We start from the raw sequence: 14,578 nt of genomic DNA, 5'->3' as shown, positions 1-14,578 counted from the left end.
AGCCCATACATTATCCAGTGCTCATCACAAACGTAGCTGCCGTCTGTCACCATGCGACGCTGTTACGATACCATGGGCTGCAGGCCTCTGCTGTGCTTTCCGTCCCCGTGACTTCTTCGTTCTGTAACTGGAAGCCATCACCGAGGTGCAGTCACGAAGCAGTGAATGCACAATGACAAAGGATTCCCCACAGTGGTAGCGCATTGCAAGGACGTGCCTCACAGTTATTTTCATTGCCAACAGTTAGAAATATCAAAATGCTGACAATGAAGTTTAGGTTCAGTAAGTTACGGCATTCTTATGGTGAACAATTGGCCACTTTAATAAAAGAGATTAGTTGCTTTTTTTTTTAAGTACGTTGCATGTCAGTGTTTCCCCACAGAGAGAAGGGGTGCGTATCTGAATCATCCTAGGAATTTTTCAAACTAGACAATCATACCCGTCCAACCCCCAAATCCCCCACATTCCTGGCCCAGATTCTGATCCAGTCCACTAGAGATGGTAATGTGGTCTTGTTCCAGTAAGTTGTGACAAATAAAGAGACATCGGGATAGAAAGTGAGTTTGCAAAATGCTATAAAAATATAAGAAAATATCATTTTTTTAAAAATTGTAGTGTTTATGAGAAAGAAAAAACCATACAGTTTTGCTCTCTCACTCTTGATATGTGGCATTAACCATGAGGCAGGCACTGGGCTAAATATTTGACGTCCATTGTCTCACTTGAGTCCTGAGCTAAACACTGGGGTCCTGCAGGTCTGGGAGAGGGGGTGACTTTCTCTTGGTTAATTCCCACCAGGGCACAGGGAGCAGCTCAGAAACACAGGCTGCTTCTGCGTGGAAGAAAGAAAACACTGAAGGTGAAGGGCACTTAGCGTTACCTTTATGAACTTCCGGATTAAACCTTTGTCTTTTCAGTTGCAAAAGCTCAGTGATAGTGCGAAATACTCATGTGACACCTGGGTGTAGAGACGCCCCATAATTTATCTATGCACCATAATTCATTGAACCAGTTCTCCATTTCCATTGAGTCCAAACTCCCCCAGGTTGCTGGGGGACTTCTCCATGGGGAGGCGGGGGGGGGGGGCTTGTTATTTGCTGCTGTAAATTATCTTTTGCAAACGCATGGGCCTCTTTGGTAATGCAGCCCAGATGTGAGCATTGGAAAAGCTTGATAGTGAATGCGCTTGCAAGCATTTAAATCAGAGAGCAGGGCCTTGGCGTGACCTCACTGGAAAAGCTTGCATTCCCTCAGGGGAGGGCAGGCGGAGGTGGGTCAGGCTGGTACCACCCAGCTCCACCAGAGCAGCGTCTCAGCGTCTTTTACTCCCTTCTTCGACTACTTGTTGCTTCCCCCCTCCTCCCCTTCTGCTCTTCCCTCTCCTGCCCCTTTTCCTCCTCCTCAAGTCCCCTCTGCTGTGCCCTAGGGCTATAAGGGACCACTCAGAGATACCCCTAAACCATCATCGGTGACACTCAGGGCTGAGAACTCCCTGCATTACTTGGAGAGTTCTGGCAGAAATGTGGGGGATGGAAGGGAAACTGCTACCTTTCTGCCAAAATTGTTGCAAACATGGAGCCTTTGAAAAACTTTGAAAGTGCTGTCAGCACTCAAGGAAGCATCATGGCTCTAACGTGTGGGTCCCCATCACTCCACCTGACTTTTTTTTTTAAGAAAGCCAAATATATGGAATACAACACAGCAGGTAAAAACAAAGACTCTGGTGAAAAAAAGAGATTTAATGTGGAAAGACACCCCCAATATATTCAAGCAGACCACAAAACATGTGTGACATGATTACACTTAGGGGAAATACATGAGTAGGAAGGAGTAGGGAAAAAGTTTAAAATGTTACCAGTAGTTGATCTCTGGGTAGAATGATTCTGGGAATGATTTCTCTTTCTTTTTGTTAATCTATATATATTTTCCTACAATGAACACATTACTTAAGCATTTTTTTAGTGCAAACAGCAGTTAGTGTCTGGGTAGAATGATTATGGGAATGATTTTTTTCTTCTTTTTGTTAATCTCTATATATTTTTTCCTATGATGAACACATTACTTAAGCATTTTTTTTAAATGCAAAGAGTAGTTAATCTCTGGGTAGAATGATTATGGGAATGATTTTTTTTTTTTTTTTTGGTCTTTTTGCTTATCTCTCTGTATTTTTTTCCTGCAATGAACACATTACTTAAGCATTTTTTTTTTTAATGCAAGCATTAGGATTGATAAAAGGAAGAGAAATTAGAATGTTTGTGAGAGGCTAGCCATGAGTTATTTTAAAGCTATCAAAGAGTAGGAAACTTACAATAAGCACAGGACAGGAAGGTTTATCTCTTCGCGGAGGAATGTGATCAAACGCCCAGAGGAATAACTGGTTCCTCCTACTGTGGGCCCAGCAGAGGCTCTTCAAGGCAGGATGTGAGGTGAGCAGGAGCTCTGGGCCACCCACCACACTCCCATCTGAGTGGGCCATATCCCAGAACCTAGAGGATGTGACTGTTGGTTGCCTTAATATTGACTGTGACCACCTAAGCGGCATAACCCATTCTTGACCTTCCAGGCACTTGGTTAGAGACCTCCATCGGTGAGGCTCCAACATCCTAATTCATACGAGAGCTCCAGAAAGACCCCGAACCCTTCAAAACTCGTGCTCGGTCCCGATTCCAGTTTCTTACAGGATTATATACCTCAGTGTGCTTTCTGATCAAATATCAGACATTGTTCATGGGAATCGGCTTGCTCTCCTCTGTAGTCTGTCCTCAGGGTGGCATCGAAAGGGCGGAAGGAAGGAATGAGTAATGAGTGCAAAAAGTTGTAGCGTGCAGAAGTTAAAGCTTGGCCTTCAGCGCAGAGTTTCTTAACAGGGGACCTTTTGACATTTGGGGCAGGTAATTCTTTGTCGTGGGAAGCTACGCGGGGGTGTGGGATGGTCTCAGCATCCCGGGCATCGGCCTCCTAGATGCCAGTACACCCTCCAAGTCAGGGTGATCCAGAAATGTCTTCCACACTGCCCACTGCGTCCCCACTCCGCCCACGGAGACCCAGTGCTGTAGCATCGCTCCTGGGTTCGAATCCCAGCTCTGCCATTTATCCGCTCTGTGGCTTATTTTCTTCACATGTAAAATGGACCTTGTTGTTGGAGGATTAAACCTCTAAGAACATATAATGTAGACCCTCAGTAAATGTTAACGATTTTCATGATATAAATGACAGAGGCTGCCTGCATCACATATGGAACGGGTTAAAAAAAAAAAAAAAAAGAATTCCATAATGTGATATACGGTCTGCGAACGTGGAAGGTTTGGGACTGTCTGGCTTAGGTCAGACCCATTCACATTCGCCCTGGGTGGAAGATCTCATCGTTCGTCTTTGTCATTCACAGTGCCTGGCCGTTCCCCCCACCACCACCCGCCATCTTCCCTCTCCTGCCTCCCTTTCTGCCTCCTTCTCAAAGCCTGCGTCCCTACTTTGCTCGTGGAGGACAGGAGCAGGCTGTTTTGCAATTGGGAAGGGAAGAAGCAACACTTGGATACTTATGGGCTGCCTGGGGCAGAAGACTTCCTTGAAACCCTTTCGGACAGGTCACAGCAAGGCCCTTACCCTCCTGGGCCTCCAGCCCTTCCCCAGGGAACTCAGAAAGAGCCACACCGTGGTAGTGAACAACCAGGCAGGTTCTTACAGGCTTATCTGGAGGGCCCTCGCTGGTTCTCCTAGAGAGGCCTGGAAATTCAGAAGTGAAGGAGGGACTTTTGGCAGGGGAGCACATTGTGGAAGCAAACAGTGCTTTCCTTGGGGAATTCTCCCAGGCTGCACCCCTCCCAGAGATGAAAGGAGCAGCTGGGACTCCCACGAGCCCTGCATAATAGCTCAGAGAAAGTACAGTATACTTCAATTACACTGCTGTCTTCAGCATGCATTATAAAGTGAGACGATGAGGTTGCAGGGTCATTACAAGCAATAAGCAGAGATCTCCCTGCTCAGAACGTGGACTGGGATCTGATAGGAATCTCCTTGGGCCCGAGGCTGCGGTGAGTGCCAGAAATTACCTGCGATGACTGACCGAAACCCAGAAGGATGCCCTCACTGGACGCCAGTCACAAGCTCAGCATTGTTCAGAATGCGAAGTCATTGAGCAATTCTTGCCCGATTCACCGTCTTTGAAGATATCACTGAGACATAAGGAAGGCCTTGGAAAATGAAATATGCTCAGTTGCAGAGAACAAGTCGTAACTGGTCAGAGGACTTTTATTTCACAGCATTTTCCCGTTCTGGGTAAAATAGACACTTGGGGGGAGCATTGTGTCCTTGAGAGAAAGCACTTAGGAAGGACACCTGATAAAGTTTTAAAAAGCTCCTCAGCATAGCCAATGCCTGTTATTATAGTCCCATCCATAGAAGAAGAGGAATATCGTAATAATATGCCCGCCACTTATTGGCTGCTGAACGGCATGCCATTCACTATGTTGAACACATTCAAAACATCTCATGGCTCTGGGATGTGGGGCAGGTGAAGCAGGGGAGCACTGAGAGGCTGGACAGCCGGCTCAAAGCCCGAGGACCAGGCTCTCTCCCCAACTCCATGGTGTTGACTTTTGGTCACCATGAATAAATGCCCCAAGAAGAAAATATTGGCCACCTACATGTAAGCGACTTATTGAAGAAAGGCCCATTCCAAACAATTCCCGTGTTCTGTGTTTTGACATACCTGTGTTGTCTTCGGGCCGACAGGCCCACCTGCTCCCCAGGCCATCTTTGTCACATCCCTGAAGTGTGATGTTCTGTTATCCTTGCTAAACGTTTAGGTGAACAACTGTCCTGTCAGGAAGGGACAAAGATGGCTCCTGGGGGGGTGGAAGGAGCACACAAATTAGAGACAAAACCTCTCCAGGCAAATTCTCTTTTCCAAGAAATTGTACTTATTAAGCTGTATGAGGTTTGTCTCTGAAACATATGCGTAGTCAAAAAGCCTGAGCTCATTTCAGGGCTGAAAATTGAACCGTGGGCTTCAACTTCACAAAATCTTGGTGAAATCACTCACAGTAAGTGTGAAGAAAGGAAACCGTATCCTTTTGCCAAAAAGGGGCTGAAACAAAAGGTCTTTATTTTATGCGTCTGAGAGAGTTCGTTTTATTTCATTAAGAAGCCCTAGATTCTGTTTTCACTTCATGATACATGTTGATAGGTGTGCCTAGGGAGCTACTCTCCCAAAGGACGATACACACTTTTCATACACTCCATAAATATGAAATCGTTACAGTGGCCCCCTTGTGGGAGAGATGGGATTCTGGTTTGAGAGAGCAGGTAATCAGACACCAAAGAAGAAAGGTAGAAGGCAGCAGGGCAGGTTGCCAGAAAGTGGTGGGAAACAAGATAGGGACCTGTTTACTGGAACGAAGGTACAGTCAGGGACTTGGGCTTCGGAAACAAGGTGAACCCAGTTTCTGGTACAAAGCTATCTGTTCAGAGTTGGGCCAGCCACAAGCTGATTTGGGGCCGAGCCACCCAGCTCCCTGCATGTGGTTTCTTAAATTCTTGAAGCTTAGCAAGAGGACTGGTCTGGCTAATATGTCCTCTTCCTAGAATGGCTTTCCTCCCTTGGCTACCTGGTGAACTCATGCTTTCTCTAAGACTCAGCTCAATTGTCTAAGGGGACATTTTCGTGTCCTATGACACTTAGTGCTACGGATTTCAGCTTGGCAGCCTTCTCCCTGTTGATTCATAAGCCGAGTTAATTGCATCCCTCGTTCGGGCCCCATGGCATTGTGTGCCTGTTACGTTTCATTGTGATTGTTATGGTAGGAAGGCATTATATCACATCTGTTTGGAATGTGAACTTTGAAGTCTGACAGGCCTCAGTTCAAATCATGGCTCCTCCACTTCCTACCTGTATGGCTTGGAGAAGATGACACGTCCATCTCTCCATTTCCTCATCTGTGAAATAGGTTCATAAGTTCACTACCTGTAGCATCTGGTTATACTGAAGATGAAGGGACCTGGTTGTTGAGACTGAAATGAGACAGCGTATGGAAAGCGCTTAGCAGGGGCTCAGGGGATCGTACCTGGCACACTGCTGCTGCCCCTTCAGGAAACCTGCTCCTGTGACCTCAGCTGACAGGGATAAAAGTACCTGTAGAAGCAAAGAGAGCAGGCAACTGCCACCACCACCACCAGTTGAACTGGAAGGTCCTTCAGGATGCAGCCATTGAGTTAACTGGCCTGGAAAGAAGAGTGCTCAACCCCAGAGAGGCTCCTTATACCGGATAAGAAGTGGACCAACCAAATACATGTGATCCCTCAAAGGGAGTGACAGAGAAACCACGGAAGCAGAGGGAGGCACGAAGCCGAAGCCACCAGTAGGAGAAAGAAGGGCAAGTCAGCAGCAGGAGCTGAGGGACACAAAGCCAGGGGGACCCTGAGGCCAGCTGCCAAGGCACCCGAAGGCCTGGGATCTTAATTCAAAGCTGGAGTCACTTCCCCTGGAGCCACACAGCATTCCATTCCAGAGAATGGGTTTTTTATTAACAATTGTTAATATTTATTGAGTGTTTTCCATATTTCATCTCCTTTAGTCCTTTCAAGACTCCCCCAAACCATGAGATGAGTGCAATAGTGATACCCATTTTAGAAGAGACACAAAGAAGCTGATGAAGTTGCCCAAGGCCCCACAGCTAATAAAGGATGGAGGAAGGGAGTCCCTATCTCGATCTGATTCCCAAGCTTGTCCCCCCCCCCCCGCCCCCGCCCCACATTCTCCTCCCTGTCTGAGTCCTTCACTTTCCTTTCTCCCAAACTAGCCATCGTCAGTCTTCGTTAATCTCACTTATGAGATAAGTAAGGAAAAATAGAAAGGATTTATTCTCTTTCTGGAACTCCCCTTGATGATTCAACATTAGAGGTGGAATTTTTCAAATGATTTTGCCATCTCCGTGATAAAATCATCCGTGGTCCTTTTCAGTTGCATTTATTTATCCAACATTCTGTCCTTGTTGGGAGGAAGGGGGTGAGGAACAGATGCCCAACGCCTGTCATGATGGTGCAGAGCTAAGGTCTGGCTCCCCGAGCCACTTTAGCCCTGGTTGATCTTAACTCTCACCAATCAGAGAGCAAGTTTCTCTTCCAGAAGCCGAGCTGAGAGCTGTCTTGGGGCATTGGGTCTTTCCATGCATTATTCATCAAGCAAGGCTCCGAACTTGAGAAAAACTTCTGTGCCTCGTCTGTCCCGCTCACCCACCCAGAGCGGAGCGTTCACGGGCCAGCCTCATCAGTCGGACATTTTGAAAACAGAGCTGTGAAGGACTCCCCTCCCCTCCTTACATGGGGCTGTTGGAGCTCTCCTTAGAGCAGGCACTAAAGCCCAGGAAAGGGGGTGGGAAGAGGCCTAGAATACTCTGATTTGCATGAAAAAAAGTCCAAGGTTAAGTGCTACTGAGGGCTTGGCTTTCAGCCAAGAGAAAACCCTGGCCTGGAAGGATGACAGGGAAGGAGCAGGGGTGATTGAAATTTGCGTGGTGGATGCAGGCAAGGGGGGCCTGGGGCCCTCACACCCTCACACCCACCTCAAGTCTGAAAACCAGAGCAGACATCAGCGTTCCGTTATATCGTTCTTACTCAGTCAACTTCTACTTTCTACTTCTACTTCCGCCTGGGCTTTGTTTTAAAGCTGCCTGAGGTATGACGAGCTCCCAGAACACGTGTCCAAGAATGATCCACACCGATAAAGCTGGGTTTGCAGTTGGGTACCATTTTGGATTTCTCTTGAATTCCCCGTCCAACACACAAAAACTTTCTGTTAAGAGATTTTATCTGCATATATGCCTACATTCATATAAATGTGTGTGTACATACATGTAGACATATATGTGTGTTACAGATTTCTTTTGAAGGGGAAAAAAAAGCACATCTGTTTCCTAGTTCCTCAAAATCCATTCCGCTTTTGGGGAAGCTAAATGAGGACACGACATCATGCCGAAAGAGGGAAAGAAATCTGAAGAAACCAACTTCTGTACTATTTTTCAGGTTTTACATTGAGAGCATATCGTTTTTAAAGGATAAAACCACCGTGGAGCTGTTTTTCCTGAATGCAAAGTCCTGTGTGCACAAGGTAAGATGCCCCCTTTTTTTACGTTCAGTGAGTGACTCCAGACGGACTGGAGGAGGGGGGGACAAATGGTATTGCCTATATTTCCATGTTCAAACAAAGAAAAATGGCCAAAAATCTTTTCCACTGCCATAAAAAAATTAGAAAATTTTAAACAAAAGGCAGCTCTTCTCAAATGCAGAGTAAGAAAGACAGCCATCTGCAGGGCACTCACGCTCACAGACAATTACCACTGCCTTAAAGGCAGCTTATACTCCACACAGAATATTCCAGAAAGAAAAGATGGATCAGTCAGATTGTGATTGAAACCTCAGAAAAGTCATACTGGAAATCTTGTTTCATAGTGTATGCCCTACGTCTCTCATCATTCAAAACCAATCTTATTTAGGGGGCCTCTGCTCAGAGCCACGTGTTTTAAAGCAGTGTCTCTGTTATCTGCGGTGAGGGACCGGTTTTTCACTTTATTGTCTTCTTTGCATACAATCTTTGGAGGACACGTTGCTTTTGTAAAATACAGTGAACATGAGTTGCTAGAGAAATGACCCCACGCCTGGATCATTTCAGATTGCTATAAAGCATTCTCAATTTTGATCTTACCTCCTTGCTATCACTGGGTTCAAGGCCTCTACGCCAGCCTCCTCAAACCACACCCTTGGCCAAGCCAGGGAGTCTACGAACCTAGATACATTCATCTGGAGCAAACGTCTCCATTCTAGGTTAGAGTCTCAGTGTTCAGGATCTCAGAGCCCATGCCCGCTTTCAGGGCCGGTGGGAGCCCCTTCTGTCCAGATGCATCACCCTAAATCTGAGGGGTGCCCAGGATGCCTGGCCTAGAAGGATGGGTTAGGGAACCTACATTGGTACATTTCCCCTAGGCCCCCCAAATGTTAAGGGTAGTTCGCTGTACACACACACACACACACACACACACACACACACACACACAGCTTTAATTGATTAAAGACTCAGACTGGGCAGTTTTTGTTGGATTTTTTTAAACAGCTGTACTGAGAAATAATTGACTGTACATGTTTAAAGTATACAGTTTTGTAAGTCTTAACATATATAGTAGCCATGAAACGATCACCAAAATCAAGATCGTGAACATACCCAGCAACGGCACTTCTATTTTTTCTCACAATGGAGCAGGTTACATTTTCTAGAGTTGTATGTAGATGGAATCACAGGATGATGTTTTTGTTTTCTTTTTTTTAACATTTTATTTATTTATTAGGGAGAGACAGAATATCGGGGGTGGGGGCAGAGGGAGAGGGAGAAGCAGACTTCCTGCTGAGCGGGGAGCCCAATGCGGGGCTCGATCCCAGGACCCTAGGATCGTGACCTGAGCCGAAGACAGACGCTTAACCCACTAAGCCACACAGGCGCCCCATCTTTTTGTCTTCTTTCCATGAGCATAATTATTTTGATTCATCTGTGTTGTTGCGTGTATCGGTAGCCCATTCTTTTTTATTGCTAAGTATTCCATTGTATGGATGTACCTTAAATTGTTTTCAATTCCCCATGAGGGTTTTTTCCACTTTTTTTCCAGCTTTTCTGAGATATAAATGACATATAATACTCTGTAAATTTAAGGAGTACAATAGGATGATTTGATACACACATGTTGCGAAATGATCCGTTCACCTGTTGATGGACATTTGGGTTGTACCAGTTTGGGGACTATTACAAATAAAAATGCAATGAACATTCATGTACAAGTCATTGTATAGACACATGTTTTCTTTTTTGGGGGGTGAATACCTGGGAGCAGAATGGCTAGATCATAAGGTAGATATGCTTCATTTTTTAAGGTGCTGCCAAACTGTTTTCCAAAGTGGTTTTCAAAAATCAGCTCTTCATATATGTATGAGTTTGGTTCTGGGCTCTGTATTTTCTTTCATTGATCTATTTGTCAACCTTTTTGCCTGTAACATACTGTTTTGATATCCAAAGCTTTAGAATGTGTCTTGCAATCAGAACAAACTCTAGCATTGTTCAACACTGTTTTATTTATTCTGTTTTTTGCATTTCCGTATGAATTTTAGAATCGACTTGTCAATTTCAAAAAAAAAAAAAAAAAGAACAAAAACCACAAACAAACACAAAACACCTGATGAGATTTTCACTAGGATTGCACTGAATCTATACGCCAATGTAGAAAGAACTGACAACCTAACAGTAGGGAGTCATCAGACCCAGGACGCAGGATATGATCTCCATTTATTTCAATCATCTTTAATTTCTCTCAGCATATTTATAGGTTTCAGCAAACAGGTCTTTTGTCAGATTTATCCCTAAATCTTCCATATTATTTGATACAATTGTGAATGGTGTCTTTGTGAATGATAGCTTTTAATTTCAATTTCTGAGTGTTCATTACTAGTATATAAAAATACAATGATTTTTGTATATTGCTCTTGCATCCTGCAAACTTCCTAAACTCACTTATCACTTTTGGTAGCTTTTTTGTAGATTCCATCAGATTTTCTTTATAGATGTTCATGGCATCTGCTAATAAACAGTTTTACTTCTTTCTTTCTAGTCTGCCTTTTTTTTTATTAGTTGTCAAGTCTGTAGACATAGTTGTTCAAAATATTTCCTTATCGCCCTCTTAACATGTGGTCTAGAGTGCTGTTACCTCTCTCGATCCTGATATTAATAATTGGTGCCTTTCTCTTTTTTTCTAATTAGTCTGACTAAAAGTTGATTGCTCATGAGCTTCTCAAAGAACCAGCTTTTGGTTTCAGTGATTTTCTCTGTTGTTTTTCTGGTTTCTATCTCATTGGCTTCTGCTCTGAGCTTTATTATCTTTATATTTTATCTTTATTATTTACTTTCTTCCTTTTTCTTTAGGCTTCATTTGTTCTTCTTATTCTAGTTCCTTAAGATAGAAACTGAGATCACCGTTTAAAGATGTTCTTTTCTAATACGGGCATTTAGTATATAAAATTCCCCCCTAAGTACTGATTTTGTAGTATCCCACAAATTCTCATATGTTGTGTTTTCATTTTTATTTACCTCAAAAGATTTCCAAATTCCTTTTTCATGTATCTTCAGTGGCCTCTTGTTATTTAGAAGAGTGCAGTTTGGTTTCCAAATATTTGGGGGTTTTTTTTAGAGATCTTTCTGTTATTTCTAGTATAATCCCACTGTGGTCAGAGAACACACTTTGTAGGAATTAAATCCTTTTAAATTGATTGAGACTCGTTTTATGGCCCAGAATATATTCCATCTTGGTAAATGATCCCTGTGCACTTGGGAAGAATGTGTATTCTGTTGTCACTGTGTGGAATGTACTGTGAATTTTATCACTGCTTTTGATTACCAGGTGCATTGGTATAACTTTCTTTATGGTTCTTATGATTGGTATTCATTGAGCATCTTGGACTTGTGGGTTTATAGTTTTCGTCAATTTTTAAGATTTTATTTCTTAGAGAGAGCACGAATGGGAGAGGGAGAAACAGAATCCCCGCTGAGCAGGGACCCTCACTGGATGCAGGGCTCGATCCCAGGACCCTGAGATCATGACCTGAAACAAAGTCAGACACTTAACTGACTGAGCAACCCAGGTGCCCCATCTTAGCCATTTTTTAATTTATTTCTAATTTAATCCCACTATAGTCAGAGAACACACTTTGTATGAATTAAATCCTTTTTAATTTATTGAGACTTGTTTCATGACCCAGAATATGCCATCGTTTTAATTAGATAGACTTGGTTGGTAGTATTGTTCAAGTCTACTGTATCTTGCTGATTGTCTACTTCTTGTATCAGGTATTGACAGAGGGGTATTGAAATCTGTAGCTATTACTATGGGTGTTTCTATTTCTTTTCACAAGTTGACCTAATTAAATTATTAGTTTTGTTTCGTGCATTTCAAAGCTCTGTTATTAGGGAATAAACATTTAGAATTGTTAAGTCCTTTTGATTATCATTATAAAATGATCCTCTTTGTCCTGGTCATAATCTTTTTTCTGAAGTCTGCTTTGTTTGACATTAATATAGTCACTTCAAGTTTCTTCGATTAGTGTTATCATGGTAAATCTTTTCTCATCCTTTTAAACTATTGGAAACTGTATATTTGAAGTGCGTTTTTTGCAGACAACATGTAATTGCATCTTGATTTTTTAATACATTTTGGCAATCACTGTATTTTACCTGGTTATATATATACTGTTTACATGTAGTGTGATTTTTGGCATGGTTAAGTTTAAGTCTATCATCTTCCTATTGTTTTCTGTTTGTCTCATCTGTTATTTTTCCTTTCTCTCCCTTCTTTTGGATTTATTTTGTACTGTATGATTCCATTTTACCTCTTTTGTTGGATTATTAGCTATAACTCTTTATTATTTCCATGGTTGCTTTAGGGTTTATAGTATAAATTTTTTTAAAGATTGATTTATTTATTATTTTACGAGGGGGAGGTAGTAGGGGGAGGGGCAGAGGGAAAGAGAAAATCTCCTGCCAACTCCCCACTGAGGGCGAGTCTGACACAGGGCTTGATCGCACGACCCTGAGATCATGACCTGAGCTGAAATCAAGAGTCTGAAGCTTAACTGACTGAGCCACCGAGGTGCCTCAATAGTATACATCTTTAACTTATTACGTCTGCCTTCAAGTGACATAATACCAAAACACATTTAGCACAAGAACCTTACAATAGTATATTTGTCTCTCCTCCATTAGCCTTTATGCTGTCAGTGTCATACATTTTACTTTTTGATATATTATAGCTGCACAAGACATTGTTGTTTTTATGTAAACATTTGATATTTCTGCCTGCTTTTAAGGTTTTCTTTTTATTAGTGCTTTTGATTAGGAGGTACTATGGTATTGTTTTCTTCGTGTTTCTTATTTTTGGTATTTATTGAGCATTTGGGCTTGTGAATTTATAATTTTCAACAGCTTTTTAAATATCTCAGCCATTTTATCTTCAAATATTTTTTCCTGCTCCCACCCACGCCTCCTTTGCAAACTCCAATTACACATATACTGGGCAATCTGCAGTTACCTCACAGCCCAGTGATGCTTTCTTCTTTTTATATAGTTATTTTTGTGTGTATGCTTTATTTTGGATAGTTTCTATGGCTCTGTCTTCAATTTTATATCTTTTCTTTTGCAATCTAATCTGCCATTGGTCTCATCCAATATATTGAGTTTTTATCTTAGAAGTTTGATTTGGATCATTTTTATATCTTCCATACGTCTACTCCATCTTTTTGGATGTATGAGATACCGTTATAATAATTGTTTCAAAGCCTTTCTCTGTTTATTCTAATATCTGTGTCAGTTCTGATAGGTTTTGACCGATTCATTTTTCTCCTCATTATGGGTCATGTTTTCCTGCCTACTTTGCATGCCTGATAATATTTGAATGGATGCTGGACAATGTTTAACTTTTTGGGTGCTGCATATTTTTATATTCCTATAAATATTCTTGACATTTGTTTTGGAATAAAATGTAATTACTTAGATGCATGTTGACTTTTTTCAAGTCTTAGTTTTATGATTTGTTAGGCTGGCCTAGAGCAGTGCTCACTCTAGAACTAATTATTCCCCATTACTGAGGCAAGACCTTTCTAAGTAGTCTCCTCAGTGCCCCATGAATTATGAGGTTTTTTCTGTGGGAACCAGGTACTCTTTCTTTTCATCTTCTTGGATGGTTCTTTCCCCAGCCTTGGGCAGTCTCTTTCCATGCATGCAATGATCAGTACTCTGTATATCTACACGATTCTGTCTGTGAAGCTCTCCTTTCTCTGGCACTCTGTTCTGCAAATTCTGTCCATTTTGGCCTCCCCAGTCTCTCAGCTCTGTCTCCTCAACTCAGAGAATCCACCATGCTCTATCTGTGTAGCACCTTCACAGCCTAGAAACATCCCATTGCAGTAAGTGGGGGCAGTTATGGGGTTCACCTCATACAAGGTTCACTGTCCTTTGTTGCCTTTTATTCAGTGTTTTGAAAATTTTTGTTTCATATTTATTGGCTGGTTTTTTAGTTTTTTGGTTATGGTTTTGTTTGTTTGTTTGTTTGTTTGTTTGTTTGTTTGTTTTTGGTGAGAAGGTAAATCCAGTCCCTATTAATGCATCTTGGCTAGAAGCAGAAGTATTCAAATCAGAGTTTTGGTTAATCCTATGGGGAAAGTAAAATGTCTTCACACCAACGACTTTCTTATAGCCTCTCTTTGTTGAGACTTGAGCTTCCTTAAGAACTCTAAGAGTTGACTGATAAGTAGATACCGATATAGCAAATACAGCATTTACTGAGTCGGGAGAAAACATTTCATAAACTACGGTTGGTCATCGTCTCCTATGTGGAGAAGTACAATTACCCCTTGTTATATTTTTCACTACCTAGCTGGCCATGGTCCAATGAAGCAGTTTTCTTGATTGCTTCTTTGCTCCGTTGCTATGTAAAGAAAGATACAATGCAAATTTTAACTCATGATATTTCTCGCTTCGCTTTGTATGCTAAGTTCT

General features: G+C 42.4%; 1 protein-coding gene across 3 annotated transcripts in view; it reads left to right on the top strand.

Annotated features, from left to right (window-relative positions):
- FRMD4B (FERM domain containing 4B) overlaps nt 1–14,578 on the top strand; it is a 314,088-nt gene that overhangs the window by 212,957 nt on the left and 86,553 nt on the right. For all 3 annotated transcript variants that reach the window (XM_048226469.2, XM_026501212.4, XM_048226468.2), the window contains one exon: nt 8,020–8,104. In XM_048226469.2, the coding sequence (XP_048082426.1) occupies nt 8,020–8,104 (85 nt within the window). The remainder of the gene's footprint in view (nt 1–8,019; nt 8,105–14,578) is intronic.

The sequence above is a fragment of the Ursus arctos genome, unplaced genomic scaffold, assembly GCF_023065955.2.
Source record: "Ursus arctos isolate Adak ecotype North America unplaced genomic scaffold, UrsArc2.0 scaffold_14, whole genome shotgun sequence".
In the NCBI taxonomy this organism is placed as follows: domain Eukaryota; kingdom Metazoa; phylum Chordata; class Mammalia; order Carnivora; family Ursidae; genus Ursus; species Ursus arctos.
The sequence above is the reverse complement of the archived record's forward strand: the minus strand, read 5'-3'. Positions and strand labels throughout refer to the sequence as shown.